At 41.9% G+C, this 17715-nt stretch overlaps 1 protein-coding gene across 1 annotated transcript; it reads left to right on the forward strand.

Annotated features, from left to right (window-relative positions):
* The first annotated feature begins 1541 nt into the window (after positions 1–1541).
* On the forward strand, positions 1542–4890 carry LOC142143612 (uncharacterized). Its single transcript, XM_075201587.1, has 3 exons — positions 1542–2696; positions 2923–3006; positions 3600–4890. Exons 1-3 carry the CDS (start codon positions 2534–2536, stop codon positions 4226–4228), a joined length of 876 nt encoding a protein of 291 aa, XP_075057688.1. The 5' UTR covers positions 1542–2533; the 3' UTR covers positions 4229–4890.
* The last annotated feature ends 12825 nt before the right edge of the window (positions 4891–17715 follow it).

Raw genomic sequence — 17715 nt, forward strand, 5'->3', positions numbered from 1 at the left:
CCACTAGGCTCCTCTATTAACACCCTTTACACAATTCAAATAAGACAACAACCCGCTGATCCCAGGCCAACATTGTTTTGTAACTGGATGACATAGCATACGAATCACTTTTTATCCATTGCAATCTGGCTGGACCAATATGCAGTATGTAAAATTAAGGTCATGTATCTGACTCCCATTGACCTATAGATTGTAAGCTTGTGAGCAGGGCCCTCTTACCTCTTTGTCTGTTTAACCCAGTATTGTTTACTACTGTTTGTCCCCAATTGTAAAGCGCTACGGAATTTGCTGGCGCTATATATATAATTGATGATGATGATGATGATGAATCGCATCATTGTGCAGAAAGGGTGGGGCCATGAGGATGCAAACTGATTGTGACATTGCCTGAGCTTGCCACTTGGACCGAAAAAGTAGGCAAGTATGCTTTAACGTGACATTTTTAGTTTTACACCTAAAGCATACAAAAGGTCTCACAAGGTGTCTGCATGGCTGCACTTTAAAAATATTGAAAGGGTGTGTGCATTTGTGTCACATATACCAATGTTTTATGAAGGAACAAAAGAGAAGAAATGTGTGCATATAGGGCACTCATATTTTTTGTATTGTATTAAATAAAAAAATCATTTTATTGATATACATTAAAAATTGAGAATGATTGTGTCTCATCCCCATATAGAACCAGCGAAATATTAAAAAGGAAAATTAATTTACTATGAAATGACTTAAATGTCTGTTAAAATGGTAGCAAAATGGTAGCAAAACTTCATGAAACTTAATATATGTGTGGGTGCACCTCCCTTATATGAAGAAGAAATATACATATTTATACTTATCTGAGATAAACAAGGGAACAATGACTTTTCTTGGTGCAGAGTTAGTATCTTTAAATACGAATGTTTTCCTAGTTCATTGCTAAGGAATGTGCATAAGTCTGAATTTCTGTTAACTTTGGAGACATTGAGGTGTGTTTTTTTAGCATAGTAGAAAAGATATTGCTTTAACTATCAGATGAAGAATTAACAGCTTACATCACTCCTTAACTAGAAATCAATAAAGCTGGGTGCACACTACAGGTTTCTCACACCAATTATTGTGCCAATTACATTATAAATGGCTGTTAAGTTCGATATCGCATTAGTGTTTGCTCCCATGATCATATTTTATCGTACCAAAGCACATTTGATTTGAAGAAACTGCATAGTGATGATGTCTCTTTCATTGCATGTAAATCTCCTTCGCACGTTCAGACTTACTATTACTGTAAATGAATAAATAACCAGATGGATAACAATGTAAATTTGGAAGAAGGTCACAGTTTTATTAAACAAAAATGATAGTGGAGAGAGGAGAGAACAGTACAAGTCAGCTAATAGCAAAACCAAACAGGGGAAGTCAAATTGCCATTACACCAATGGTCCCAGGAAATAATCCTTTACGATTGTCAGGTGCTAAATCAAGCGTCAGAGTGACTACACCCCTTCTGGACTCACAATGACGTGACCACACAAAGCATGTCAAGGGGTCCTCAACACAAAAGGACCAAGGGCTAGATTTACTATCAGGCGTGATGCATGGCGTTTTGAAGCCGCCATGCATCGCCGCGGTTTTCCGGCGTGTTTGCATATGAAACAGCCGGATTTACTAATGGACGCATTTGATCTTCATTTTGAAGCCGCCGGCGATGTCACGGCGGGATGTAATGCTCAAAGGCGCCAGCGGCTTTGAATAGAACATGGCGCTTTTGCTTTAAATGACGGCGCTTTCGTGTAAAGGCGGTTTTTTTGAAAATTACACCTGGCTCATGGCCTGTTACTATTGGCTATTTTCAAAGTCAGGAGATTTGACATCACAAGCCCTATATAAACCACTGGCCTGACACTTTTTCTTTGATAGGGGTTTGAGGAGTTTTGTGAGAGGAGTTTGGAGGAGAGTTGTTTGCTGAGAGTTTTTGTGAGTTGGAGTTTGGTGGCTTTGTGTATCTGAGAGAAGTGTGAGTAGTCCTGTGTTTTTTTCCTGTTTTGTACATTTATTTTCTCATTTATTTTCGGTATTGTCTTTTTTGTATTTGACTTGTCCTTTGTCTGTGTTACTTGTGTGTGATTGTGTGGAGAGTGTGTCTGTACTTAGTGTAGTTTGTCCTTTGTGTTTGTAAGTCTTTCTGTGTTTTGTGTGTTTGACATTTCTTTGTCATTATGTCCAGAGAGAGGAGGGGAGCAGAGGCTGAGGAGAGGGAGATGGAGGTTGAGGGGTCAGAGGAGGGAGAGGGAGAGGTTGAGGAGACAGGACAGAGCAGGAAGACCAAGACAGGGAGGAATGTGCGCTTCTCACATGATGAGAATTGTGTGTTGGTGCACAATATCATTCCCTGCTGGTGATCTTGGGGAACCTGGCAGCCCGGACTCCGCTAAGGCGGCGCCACCAATTGTGGGGGAGAGTGTGCGACGCTGTTAACGCGGTGGGCCCACTAAAGAGGACAGTGGCGCACTGCCGCAAGAGATTTTCGGACATTAAGAGGAGGTTGAAGGAAAAAATGGCCCAGGAAAGGAGGTCCACAAGACGCACGGGTGGTGGCCCCCCTCTTCGCGTTGAATATACCAGCTATGAGGAGGAGCTGCGGCAGATAATGCCCCGTGAAATAGTGGAGGGAATTAATGTGCAAGACACAGATTCGCCCTCGTTTGCCCAAGGAGTTGGTGAGTGATTTGTCCTTTTTAAGCTAACAATATTGAAAATGTTTTTTTATTGTAAAAGTGTCTTTTTTCCATATAAAAGTGTTTTTTTTACTCAATCAGTATTTAAAGGGCAATAATTTTGTTTATAACTGTTTTTTAATGTGCAAACACATGTCTTCCAAAGATTTATTATTTGTAAAAGGCTTTTTGCTGCAAATACATTGTATGCTTTTTCTAATACATCCAGATTCACCTGGACCACAGTTGAGTCCCATTCCTACAGCTACACCTCCACCTTCAGTCAGAGATTCGGCCACAGAAGAGCAAGCAGGTGTGTGATTTATGTTTTTGTGCTAAATAATGGAGTTAATTGTTTTTCTGTGGAAATGTTGCTGGCAATGTTTTTTTTGTTAAAATATGGTGTGCTATGCGACCTTAGGGCTACATTTACTAAACTGAGATGTTGGCTAGAGCAACCAATCTGAATATACCTTTACTTTATTTATTGCATTCTACAAAAAGAGAGCTCAAATCTGATTGGTTGCTATAGGCAACGTCTTCACTTTTTTACACACGCAGTTAAGTCAAAATACCCAGCATGTACTACACAGAGGGAGGACTGAAATAGGATTTGTGTACCCCAAGGCACGGTCTAGCCAGATATTGCGTAATAAATCACAATATTTGTAGGTTAAAAATACTATGCTTTTTTAGCCCCCTCAACCATACATAGTTCATATGATACTGGGTATTAAAAGGATAATATGTGCATCCTTAAGCAGGTAGCATAGGACAATAAATCATTAATGCAAAAATTGTGAAACAATCTGTAGTTTGTAAAGATTATTCTTTCCTATCAAGTGTTCAGAATGCAATATACAAACATATTATATCCTATATACTTACCGTCATTTTCATACACAGGGCCCTCTTCATACCAGGCACCTCAGGTGGAGTCCCTCCAAATGTCCCCTGAGCCAGATGAGCAAACCATAATCACCCTGGAAACAGTGGATGCCCCTGTGTCTGGTTTCCAGGATGTTGCACCTGGCCCTGCTGAAGCCCCAGCACACCAGCAGCCGGCACCTCAGAGTATGGACCCAGCCTGTGAAATGGCGCTGTCTATTGGTGCTTTCCAGCAGCAGCAATCAGTCTTCATGGAGAGCCAAACTCACAACATTTCCCAAATTGCGGCCCAGTTGAGGCGGATACACCGCACAAATAGCCAAATTCCTGCTGCAATCAATCGTCTGGCTAATGCCTGGGAGCAATCCAATCTGCAGATGGCCCAAATGACTGGGGCTGTGGAGGCATTAAATTCCTCCGTTCGCGAGGGGAATGCGAACCTGACCCGGCTGGCAGGCCAACTGCAGCAAGAACTCATTGCCCGCTTGCCTGCACCCTTTTCCTCGGCCACCACAAGTACCGCTAGTACGCCAAGCAGATCGGCACAGAGTACTCCTCCAAGGAGAGGTGCTCGCACCAGGGGTGGGCCAGGGAGAGGACAGAGTGGGGCAAAACATAGCGATATGCAAGCAAAAAGGCGTCGCTAGCGCTAACACATGACTATTGCCTCATGCTTTTTTTACTTTGTATAAGCATTATCCTTTATTATTTATTGTGTTGTACTGCAATAAATGCAGTTAAATTTCTATGGTGTCAGTGTTTATTTTCTGCTAATTAAACAAGAGTATAGTGATGTTTTAAAAAACTAGGCACTCAAATCATTTACACATTGCCCTCTGACTGTCACAAACATTGCACTCACATCAAACACATTTTAGAGAAATAAATGTTTTTCCTATTGTGTAGTAGTTTGTAATGAGACGGACTCTAATCTGCCTTCCGCCCTCTGTGCTCTGCACATCACCAGATGTGACACAGACCCCTTCTGCTTCAGTGTGTACTGCACTAATCGGTGGGGTAAATTGATGTAATGCTAGATTATGTATCAAACAGCCAGCCAGGATAATATCAGACCCCTTTTCAGGTGCATACATAACCACCCCACCAGATTATTCTAGTAAGCTGAACCTGGTTTACCAAAGTACAAATGTACGCTATAACACACCTCTACTAGTGGGTTTGTGCCTGAATTTGTGCTGTGCAGATGTGTGAGGATGCAGCAGAGGAGTCATCAGCCAGAAACCCATTCTTTATTGAGTACAGTTAAAATTGCTTTTACACTCTGTTAAGGGATTTGTTGCAATATTAAACAAATGTTGAACTTAGTAAAAAAATTGCATCGTGGGAAAACAGAAGAGAAAAAGAAACCCAAATTACACTGCCATTACAAGACACTGGCCTTTTAACATATACAATCCCAAAGGGACAAACTTTGCACATGAAATGGCCCTTTCCCTTCTGTTCAGATTGACCAAATACCTCAAACAGCACACTGTTTGAACAATCTCGCCGCTCACAAGCAGCGCTTTCATTTTGGTCTTTTGAATGGCGGTTTTCCGGCGCCTTTATAAACCCCCTAATAGTAAATCCGGCTGTTTGTATGTGGAGCATTGTTGAAACCGTCACGGCGCTTTATACAGAGGCGGGTTTGAAAACATCATTTCTGGCCGTTTGGATGGCGGGTTTAGCGTTAGTAAATCCGGCGATGGCTAAACCGCCGGCAAACCCGCCGAAAGTCGGCGGCTTTACAAACACGCCTGATAGTAAATCTAGCCCCAAGAGTCAGATTAGTTTAGGAGCTTGGCCCCCGGTCACGGGCCAAGCGGTGTCTGGATGCCCAGTACACATAGGAATGGGCCAATCCTATGTGTACTGAGCATCCAGACACCGCTTGCCCCATGACCAAATACGGATCTTCTGCAGCCATGGTGGTGTCGATCTCGATGCATAGGAAAAACAAGCAGAGTAGCGGCCCTTCCGTCTTGTCATGGGCAATGGGAATGCCTAGTATCTACATAAAAGCTTGCACGGGAAAAAGAGCATCAGCAAACTAAGGAGGCTGCGGGACTTCTATAAAAACAATTCCAGATAGTGGGCAATATCCGTATGACACGGTCCTGCTTGTACACACAAATGTAGGTAGGAGCTGAACCATTCAAAGTACGCACAAGAAACCGAAAAACCCTTGGGGGCACCTATCACTGTAATTCCCTATACAGCAATGAGCCATAGGGCGGTATAGAAGGGGACATCCGGAAGGGATATGCCCGGGTCTGCCACCTGAAGGGCAGCAGACCCCGCTCCTGAACCCGTGATTGCTGAGTGCACGCAATGGCTGATGGTTGAACTTTAACTGCCGGGCCTCGCGTGCTGCTGCAACAGCCGTAGCTAGGAATGAGCTCTGGCTCTGCCATAGTGGGGGCCACACTGTGCTGAGGCACAACCTCTCTACAGCGGACAGTGCAACCACTCTCTGAAGGTCGAGCGAAGCTTTCTGGGTCCTGGAGAGATGGTCACTGCCATCTGGGGGGGAAACTACTTACAATGGCTCCCTGCAAGGAAACAGGAGTAATCGGAGAAACAGAATGGGAAAGCCACTACAATGGTAGGGTGGGACATGACGGGGTTGAGCATGGGGAATAAGTTAAAAAAGGGGATAAGGAAAGAGAGGGGAGATAAAGGGGAGAAAAGGCTAAGAGCTAGAAAAAGGAGGGGGAGTAAAGCCAGGGAATAAATCAAAAGAATATGGGAACAAAGAGTGAAGAGAAATGCAGAAAACAGTAGGAAAGCTGACAGCAAGTAAAGTCACAAGACAGTATATGAAGCCTGAATGTCCTTTGTGTCCTATTCGGTGCAGCAACAGAGATCCAGTATCCACTGGGGGGAGGATATATAGAGAAGCCTAAAACCCTCCCTGTAGATATTATTGGCTGGGAAATGCAGGAGACTTAACCTCGAGTGGATAAGTGAATGACGCTCGCACAAACACATGAGATTAACTGCATTTCATCATCATCATCATCATCTATTTATTTAAGTGCATTTGGCTTTAAGGCCTTCCTTGTCATAGACGGACAACAAATCATTATAAACGATGGAAAAATATTGTGCCAATTCTGTAGTGTGTACATACTCACGACCATCTGGTCGGCAATTCTACCAATAGTTCTTTCAACAGCGGCGCCTTTTGGGTGTGCATATTTAAATTTATGATGTTGTGTCTTACGTCTCCCACGTGATGTGTTGTCTAAACGTGAGGCACATGGAAAGAGTGATCTGTTCATGGCGAATCACTAATAAACCTTTTTTACATGCTCTATATGTTATCTATGTGTTTCTGTATGCAAGTGTATACAACATGAATTGTTAACACATATATATATATATATACTAGCTGAAGCACCCGGCGTTGCCCTGGTTTTAAATATTCAAGTTTTTAAGTTATCAATGTGTGCAATGTAACTGTCAACATTTTAAAAATAATTAGCAGCTCAGCAGCTCTTCCAACACACCTATAAGGTGGCTGACCAGCGTCCTTTTTGTTTCTATATTAAAAATAATACAAATCCATCCAGTGAAAGTCCCAGAACCTAACCCTCTTAAAACCTTAAAGCCAGGATCCAACTGGACCACCGTGCGTTGGTTTCATCTCAATTGTTGCAGGGGTATCGGAGATATTCGTCAGCAAACAAGCAAACATATCTATCTATATATATATATATATAGTTATTCTTGTATCAAATATGCCCATTATCAAACATATGGACCATATAAGTCCACAAGTTCTGTGTCTGTACCACAGCACCTGTTACCAGCTTATCAAACAATTTCAGACAAAAAACAGGACGTTGTTTCTAAAATTCATTTATTTTCAAATGTATCATTATTTATATTATCAAGCTGTGAAATAGGAATTTCTCACGCCTCAGATATGCATAATTACAGCTATACATCATCTATAAAATGTAGCAACCAGTCTCTGGTCGGCAGTGTGGCCTGTTGACCACACTAGAGGCCCTTTACCCTCTGCTTGGGGGCTCCACAGCTACTGGAGCCACAGCCATGCGGATCATTAGCTGTCCCAGGTCAAGCAGAAGCTTCTGTAATTTCAACAGAGCTTGTACTGATCTTGCTCAGGTCCATCTTGGTCCAGAGGTATCTGATCTGTCCAAACATTTAAACATTTATTGGTAGCAATCTATGAACTGGAAAAACTCCTAAGCTGCCGTCTGTAATGTGCATACACAGGTACAGGTACTTGTAGGCAGCACTTTAACCCATACATGTCTACTCTCCCAGAAAATGACATTTATAGTTTTACACCATAACCCTGCAAAATGTCCCACAATGTGTCTGCACTGCTGTGCTTAAAAAAAAGTCAAAAGGGAGTGTGCACCTGTGTCACGCAGCTGAGAAAAACCAGTTTTTTGCTACTTCATTACCACCAATGAATGTGTGGAAGTCTGAATTTCTGCTAACTTTCCAGACACTGAGGTGTGGTTTGTCAGCTTACTATAAAAGATAACGCTTTCGCTTTCAGTTAATAGCTTACATCACTCCTCAACTAGAACTCAGTAAGTACTTTTTAACCTATGTCATGTTTATTCGAATGACTGACCAAAATTCACACATTAATTATCATCATATTCCTATAGCAAATGTCTTTTAAATTATATTTTGGGTTATAATGTATTTGTCATTTAATTTTGTAATTAGTGAATTTTTAATAGAGATTGAGGCTTTGTCACAATAGTCATTAGGACTCACATCTACTGTTATCTTATTTACTGTTAAAGTGGAATATGTAAAATTAAAACACAATTAAAATGCAACAAGAACAATAAATACATAAACTCATTATTGTATATTGTGAATGTGCAGATTTCTTTTTTACAAAAATGTGCACAAAAAGCGCAGCAATCAAGCAGCCATTAGCTTGTATCTGTCTAGTGCACATTAGATAATGAAAGCAAATGTTGATGTAGTTTCAGTACAAATTTGCACCTTTGAGCAATCTTAGAAAATAACTTACTCTTCAATGACAGGCAAAAGAGCACAATAAATGTCTGCCCTTTAAGCAGCAAAGGACCTGAAAAACGCATAACATAGATATATTGTGGGAAGGACAAGCCAAAACCGGACTTAACTGTTGGTCTTACATTGTCATCAATGTTACTGACCATGATTCTTTGTATAGCAGAATTTCTCACCTTACTGTATCATGTACCACATTTTGTTATGCAAATGTTTATCGAGTCCCCCACCCAAGTACTAGCTAAGTAGTGTGTAAATATATTCCTAAAGTTTATAAATGTTAACTAGATTGCATGCTTGCCTGGTGGGTGTCTTCAATGACGCATACCTCTGAAATAATGTTAGGTCTGCTACTGGGTTCTAGCTCAGTCTTTCTCAGCTGAGGTTCCTGTGGGTGATATGGTAGAGAGGTTTGCCTGCACATACAGGCTTAATAACTATAAAGTTTGTCTAGTGCCAACACAAGTGTAGCAGTGTACAGTTACCAGCATTGTAATAAATAGGTGTCAAACCAGCTCTCTTAATAAAAATATAGGTGGTATGATCTTTCAACTTCACACTGTAGCATAGTTCATGTAAGGAAGTACTTTGATATTTGCATCTCCGACCACTAGAGTTCTCTGCATTGGTAAACTTGCCCTCAGATTTTCTCTTATCCAAGATGACCAGAGTGACATCAAGGAGAAACCATCTTGGATCCTGTTTCCTGTTTGGGCCTATAATAGGCACTTACTGGATCAGACATGTGCTTGAGTATTCTGCCTGCTGTGCTCCTGCTACTTGCTGCACTTCTTTGCATTCGTGACTACCCTCTTGTGCACTGACCCAGCAAACGTCTGACTACCCTGCTTGTCTACCGACCCAGCAAACGCCTGACTGCCCTGCTTGTGTACTGACCCATCAAAGGTCTGACTACCCTGCTTGTGTATCGACCCGGCAAACGTCTGACTACCCTGCTTATCTACCGACCCAGCAAACGCCTGACTACCCTGCTTGTGTACTGACCCAGCAAAGGTCTGACTACCCTGCTTGTGTACCGACTGGGCAAACGCCTTACTACTCTGCTTGTGTACCGACCTGGCAAACGTCTTATTACTCTGCTTGTGTATCGACCCGGCAAACATCTGACTACCCTGCTTGTGTATCGACCCGGCAAACATCTGACTACCCTGCCATTGTACTGACCCGGCAAAGGTCTGACTACCCTGCTTGTGTATCGACCTGGCAAACGTCTTACTACCCTGCTTGTGTACCGACCCAGCAAACGTCTGACTACTCGCTGGATATCTACTTGGCTATTGGGCTTCAGATAATGCCACCAGTATTATTACAGTTCATTTCGTTTCTTCAGTCAGAACAGTTACATGGAGCTAAAGCTCTCACTTCTCTGCCCCTGACCAGTTGCAGTCAAACCGACTTACTCCATCACAATGGGTATTAGATCACCTCCATCCATTCTCAGCTGCACTGTGGACATTTACACCTAATAAAGTACTTCTTCTGTATAGAAAACAGACAGTAATATATCAAGTAGTGCAATGAGACGAGTCATTTCTCACTTTGTACTGAACAAATGGCATCTACAGGCTACAGTGCAAGATTACCCATTTTGAAGGATCCTGGAGATTCTATTATGGTGTGTGGTCCACTTACTTGGGTTAGATCCACTCATTACCCTAGAGGAAAATAAATACAAAGCCATTCTGAGTGATGACCTTAATCCTATGGGGGAGTATTTTTTTCATAATTGGACTGAAATGTTGCAGAGTAACAATGCCCGCATCCATAGGAAACATCTGACTAGCAGCATTAAGCTTATTTAGATGATATATATATGTATTTATTATCTTCTGAAGCTTCAATGCAATAATTAACAATACACCTTTCAACTTTTGTTATTACTGGAACTGTAACATGTGTAAGGGACCATAATTCAAACTTAAGACTGTTATAGTCAATTATAAACTTTCTGTGAGATATCAGTAATTAGTTGTGGGATGCAGGGCTCACTGTTAGGTCCTATTCTGCATAATATATTTGTTAAACAGCAGATGGCTTATGATGTAGGGTAAACAAGACAAATGCACACAGCTTCTGCTACACAATTGCAACTCATTACACAGACACCGTTTAAGATAAATAGGGGATGCACACTCTCTATACATATTATATTTATAGCACCCTGTCTGAACCCTGTCACATAGCAGTGACAAATAATACACATAACGCACATTCTTGGCTGAAGGGAGGTTGAAACAGTGTAAAGGGGACTATGTAGTAGATGCTGTGTGCATTGGAGATAATAGCCTGTATACAGGGACATTTTATGAACTTAGTGGGCCTATGTGCAACAGTAGTGCATGCCCCCTTCCCTCATATGTGACAAGGGGTGAATAGTGGAGGAACCTATGTGACCCTTGCCATTCTTCCCTTGCAATATATGCTCCCCCACCATTCTCCGCTTGTCACATTACATTAACATCCCCACTACATTACATTTATACACCTAAGTTAATTATATCAAAACCCAGATATTTACCTGCTAGGCTGCTCTTCAGATGCTTTCTCTGAGGATAAGTTGGCCCACATGGAGGAGAGTTAAGGAAGAAGGTGAGAGGAGGAGCACAAGGAAAGGGAAGGAAAAGGAGGATGGGTCATCAGGGAGGAGGAGCATCATGCCTTCAGCTCAGTATAGGCTAGCACCACCACAATAAGCACAGGCTGCTTAGAACAGGGCGTCATTTACCCGATTCACCCCCACTCCATGTTGAAAAAGTAACAAAAAAACGGTTTAAAAATGCCTAAGTCAGCTCTATGATATCATAGGGCCACCGGCCAATTGGGAAAACTCCTGATACAACCCATTGCCAATATGCCCCTGCCTAAGCTCCCTGCTGTATGAAGTCCTATACTACATAAAACCCTGTCTGAGGGAAATGCAAGTCTGACAGACAGAGCAGGAGGAGGCATCCTGTCCACTGATGAAGTAAATGAAGTGACTCTGAGTGAGTGAGTGAGTGAGTGACTGAGTGGCTGGGAGTGAGTGACTGAGTGAATCTGCAGAGAAGGGGACACATGCATTACCATGCCTCCACATTGACACCACCTCCTACAACATGAAGCCACTTTCAGAATATTTGTCAGGTCACTTTAAACTCCCAGTTTGCCAATGTCTATACCACAAAATTACCCCCCACAAATAGCAATAAAGATATAGCAAGAAATTTAAGAATATAATAGCAATATTTTAAATATGAATCCCCTTAAAATATGTCTCACAAAATTACCCCCTTATAAGTAACAATAAATATAATGACATAGAAATAAAAATGGATATAATAACAATATTAAACATAAATCCATTTTGTGTAATTTTCCTTCTTTGCTCATATGAGTTAGTAGTATTTAAGTGGTGCCTTGGTTGTGCTACTAGTGTACAGGTTTCTCCAAGATGAATAGTTCTCACTCTGGAACAACTGTCAATTTTCACCATAATGCATAACATTATTTTTGCACGTTTACACACTGAAGTATGGAAGGGAACACGAATGAGCTAGGGATAAGTGGGGTTAAATGTATATAACAATGTGAAACTTGCTATGACGGTGTGAGGATTGGTCAAAGGTTTTGTCTTATGTAATAATGGTATACATAGAGAGAAGGGTAGGAGTGTTCCTAGTCACTTGTTTGCAAGTCAAAAGGCATCTATGTGTGCTAGTGGAGAGAGAATAAATCTTTAATTACAATTTCAGACATTAAGGAAGCCCAGTTAATGGTCACAACACTAGTGAGACGAGAAGAGGGATTACAAAAATGCAATTAAAGGGGGAGGGGGGTGGGAATCAATCCAGGCCCCGTTCCACTACACACACTTGTTGGTCAAGATCACCAGTGCATTTGAGTCTTTCATTCCCCACACCCTGTGATCCTCCCCATTTTGCATATCAGCTCCCAATTGTGGGGACCCTTTGGGAACACCTACCAAGCATAGTAGGGCTCCAGCAGGTAAATGTCTGAGGAAAAACGCTTCTCAGCCGCAATGCAATAGAAGAAGCACCAATCTACGTAAATGGAGGAGCAGGGTGCCTGGAGGAGCAGGGTGCCTTGGAGGAGAGAGGAGTGGAACAGAGCCAGGAGGATCGAGCTGCGTGGCAAGGAGCAGCAGTAATGGCAGTGAAGAGTCTGGTGAGGGATACATGACTGCAGTGGTTTCTCTTGTCCCACGAGGGAGTGTGCCTCAGAACAGGAATCTTTGTCCATGGAAAGTTCAACAGGCAGATGGGTGTTGGTCCATGGATCAATTATGCTCAATCCAGGAGGTAAAGATGGCAAGGCTGGCAGTTCAGGGCAGCTCCAAGATACAGCATTGTATCCTGCACATATTGGGGGTGGGGGGCACACATCAGAGATATATCATGAGAGATCAAAAAAGCAGAGAGGGAGATAGTATGATGAATGCAAGAGTTAATGAAAGCATGATAGTTACATGGTTTGCTGTGAAGCTGTGAATTCTGCAGGTGATCCCTTAGAAGTATTATACACTCCCCCAGTTTCAGTAATCACCCAGTGAAGGCATTTTCACAAACAGCCCCGGCTGATGAAGGATATCGGGGTCAGTGAAGACAATGGGACACAGTACAAGAGTCTGGATATATTGAGAATATGGATGAAGAGAAAGCTTGTGAAATGTGCCTGAGGGGCTTAAGCTGTGGAGGTCAGGACACCCAAGTAAGTAAACCTAATAGTCTGGAAGACTCTGCTACAGGGGGATGTAGTTGCAATGTTGACAGTGAAAATGTCTACACCAAATATCTACAGTCATAAGGTTGACCGAGTTCTAATGTCGACAGTCATAATGTCTACATGTTCCTGTGGTCGACACAGTTAAAATGTGAACACATAAAATGTATACAGTGTCATAAGTTCTACAGCCAAAAAGCTTACAGTCTACAGACATAAAGCACTATATTTAAAACAGCCATATCTAAAAAGAACAAAGATACAGAGCTAAATGTAAAAAAAAACAAAAAACGCATGCCCTCCCCACCAAACAGCTTGATTCCCCCGATTTTACTATTACCAGCAGCGCTGGTAGCACTATAGCAGGGAAACCCGCATCGTGGGATCCCCCTGCCATAATGCCAAACCAGCCCCAGGCCAGTTAGATAGGGTCTGCAAAAAAATGCGCCCCCCACCCTAGGTTTATCCATCCACATGCTGATAGCACTAGTGCTCTTCCCACACTCCTGGGTGGTGGGTATGGGGGTATAAAAATTATTTGATTGTTAAAAAAACATTTTTTTTCCCTGGGATCTGTAGTGCACCAAAGTGTAACTAAAACACACAGTGTACAAATTATTTTTATTGAAATAAAAACACTGCTACACAACCTTTATTCACCCTCTTTATTTCTCACCTACATTCAGGTTCTTCATCTGTAATATATCCAAGGATCCTTGACAAAATAAAAAACCTAAGATCTACCTCCTAAGAGCTCCGTCACAAAATGAGCTCTTAGCGTCAGTGGTCATATTTATAACATGGGGATTTCCCACGGCTTGAAATCAAGCCCTGAGTTCAGGGGTGTTTTCATTTCAATAAAATAATTTTTACACTTGTGTTTTTATTATGTACATTTTTCCTTGATGCACTTTAGGTCCCAGTGGGCCCTGGGTGCCAGGGTATGCTGGCTCTTGTGGTTCCCCAAGTGCCAGCAAACCCTGGCAGCTATAGGTATGTTGGTGCTTATAGTACTATATACGCCGAGGCTGCCATTAAGTGTCTGGGCATGTTGGAAACTGTAGTGCACCAAGGTCAAAATTATTTTTTAACGATCAAATCATTATTATTACCCCACAACCACCGCCCCAGAGGTTTGGGAAGAGCCCTGTTACTATCAGCATGGTGCAGGGTAGACTTAGGGGGAAGTCCTCTTGTGCTGACCGGCCTAGGGCTGGTTTGGCATTATGGCAGGAGGACCCCATGCTGGCATTTGATATGTTCCTTGTTCCAAGGAATTTGGACTGGATGAGAGCAAAAGTATCCCAGCCATTCACCATTTTGGTTAGTGTTATTGGGGAGAAGAGTTGGAAAACTGCTCACTTCCTTTTGGCATGTGGATACCATAGGGGAAGCTAAGATGACTTGGGAGTCAGGGCTTTATGCATTATGATGAGCAGTTTAGACTAGCGAAGAGGATGTGGATTAGATGACCTAGACATTACCCTAAACAAGATTGTGATCCCCAGTGAAATGTTGACAGCAGCCATATCTCTGTCCTGCTGCTTCAAGCATAAATGGGACATTGGCCACTACAAGGTGAGTAACATTGTGACACTTTTATGACAACTAATGTAAGTGCTGCCCTTCATGCAGATTTAGGCATAAATGTTCAGTGTGAGCAGCCAGTTACCCACCCACCAATTGCTTGAAGAGAAGAAGGAAATTATGGTAAGAATAGATGTGATGATCCCCTGGCTTAGGTGATAGCCACAAACATGAAAAGAAAGTATTCTGTTTTAGGTCACTCTGGTGTTTATCTTTAATAATAAAAACAGATTTTATTACTTCACATATTAAAAATGTTTGCTGATTGTTCCAACCAGTGTACAGTGAACTACACTGTGCATTTGTGTTGTGTGAATCATGTAAATAAATAATGTTTGAAACTAAATAAAATTCAAATCGGACTCTTTACTTGTTTTTTTATTTTATCCTATTAATAATGCTTTTCACTAGGAAATGAAACAATTTTATTTCTGGAGATGTGGCATATACCCTCAATATTCAATAAATAACCAGTCTCTATGTTGTATTTTATATTATCATAATCTACTAATCCATATAGAAACTAGAGATGTTCTCTGACCACCGTGTTCTGGTTTTGGATTCGGTTTTGGCAAAACCGCCCTTGCGTGTTTTGGTTTTGGATCTGTATTTTTTAGAAGTATAGCTAAAATATGCTATAATAACATAATTTTGCTCTTTTTTTGTTCCTACATTATTATTAACCTCAATAACACTAATTTCAAGTCATTTGCAGTCAATTTTGACCATCTCACAGGTCACACTATTATTTTCATACACTTTGAAACAAAGACTGCAGCTACCTGGCTGGATGCTAAGCGACAGAGCAATGACTCAAACACACGGCAGTTCCTAGCACATCTAGGACACATTGCCACACAGCAGTATCAGTAAAGAAAAGTTTACTCACTGATGGTGAGTGCAGGGACGGCGCCTGACATTCTCCTCTGCGCTTGAGTAAAATACATTCCCCCTCCTTTCCCAATGTCATGGCATGTGGAATAAGCATGGGCGGCTTTTCGCTGTTCCTCCATCCACAGAAGCATATACAGGGTGGAATTCCACCTTGTCACCACATCTTGCTTCAGTTGGTGGCAGGGCAAATTAAATTGCTCTTGTAGCTGTTGCAATCCCCTATATGCTGTTGCCGAATGCTGGAAATGTCCAGATATTTTACAGGCCACAGACAGCATCTCCTGCACGTCCCTATCATTTTTTAAAAAGCTATGTACCACCAAGTTTATTGTGTGAGTAAAACAGGGAATGTGATGGAATTCACCCAGCTGTAATGCTCTCACAATATTGGTGGCGTTATCAGAAATGACATATCCTGAGGAGAGTCCAAGCGGGATAAGCCATGATGCAATGACATCCCTTAGTTTTTGTAACAGATTGTCAGCTGTATGCCTCTTAGTGAAGTCTGTGATAGAGTAGCCTGCCTCTGAAATATGTGACGTACTTGGGTACACGCTGCTGCTGTTCCTGCTGTTGAAGGCAAACCAGCGCAAATTGGTATGTCCCTGTCTCCTGTGCTCATTCCCCCTCTAACTAAAATCTGTAATCTATCTCTTTCTGCTGGTATTTTTCCATCACTATTCAAGCATGCAGTGATTACTCCCATTTAAAAAAAAACAGAATTCTGACCCTAACTCTCTCATAAATTACCGCCCCATCTCCCAGTTCCCATGCCCCTCCAAGCTTCTCGAGATATTTGCCTACACTCACCTCACACACTTTCTTACAGCAAGCAACCTATTGGATCATCTTCAGTTAGGCTTTCGCTCTCAACACTTCACAGAGACTACGCTGACCAAGGTTGTCAATGATTTGATCACAGCAAAATTAATAACCATGACTCTCTTCTAATTCTCCTGGATCTCTCTGCTGCATTTGACACTGTTGACCACTCTCTCCTCATAAAAAAAACGCTACAATCCCTAGGTCTTGAAGGCACTGTCCTATCCTGGTTCTCATCCTACCTATCTAATCGCCCTTTCAGTGTTAATTTCTCTGGATCCACCTCTGCTCCGCTTCCTTTATCAGTTGGAGGACCACAAGGCTCAGAGAATAGCAGAGGACCTAGTACTATCTACACCACTTCTCTTGGAAAACTAATAAGCTCCTTTGAATTTCAGTATCATCTCTATGCGAATGATACACAAATCTATCTATCCTCTCCTGATCTTTCACCATCTGTGTTGTCTCGCGTTACTGACTGTCTCTCGGCCATTTCATCATGGATGTCTGCTCGCCAACTCAAACTCAATCTTTCAAAAACTGAATTAATAATATTCCCACCCAAAAACAGAAGTTTCCTGCCTGACATTTCTATTTCAGTTGATAACATGACCATAAATCCCGCCCCACAAGCTCGTTGCCTAGGTGTAATCCTTGACTCACAACTGTCGTTTATTCCCCACATCAACTCTATATCTAAATCATGTTACATACACCTAAAGAAGATTTCCAGAATACGCACATATCTGACACAAGACACTGCAAAAACATTAATTCATGCACTCATCATCTCCCGCATCGACTATTGCAATTCCCTCCTTACTGGTCTTCTCAAAGTCAGACTTGAACCCCTACAATCTATTTTGCACGCAGCGGCTAGATTGATTTTCCTTGCAAACCGTTATTCCTCTGCTGAGCCACTCTGTCAGTCTCTACATTGGCTGGCTGTATTTCAACAAATCCAATATAAAATATTATAAGGCCATCAACAAAATTGCACTGACATACATTTTCTCACTTGTCTCAAAATATCTCCGAACTTGACACCTCAGTTCTG

The sequence above is a fragment of the Mixophyes fleayi genome, chromosome 3 (genome assembly GCF_038048845.1).
Source record: "Mixophyes fleayi isolate aMixFle1 chromosome 3, aMixFle1.hap1, whole genome shotgun sequence".
In the NCBI taxonomy this organism is placed as follows: Eukaryota; Metazoa; Chordata; class Amphibia; order Anura; family Limnodynastidae; genus Mixophyes; species Mixophyes fleayi.

Coding starts and splice junctions, on each gene's coding strand:
- LOC142143612 (XM_075201587.1), top strand. CDS start 2,534: ATGGCCCAGGAAAGGAGGTCCACAAGACGCACGGGTGGTGGCCCCCCT. Junction 2,697..2,922: donor CTCGTTTGCCCAAGGAGTTG/GTGAGTGATTTG, acceptor TAATACATCCAG/ATTCACCTGGACCACAGTTG. Junction 3,007..3,599: donor GGCCACAGAAGAGCAAGCAG/GTGTGTGATTTA, acceptor TTTCATACACAG/GGCCCTCTTCATACCAGGCA.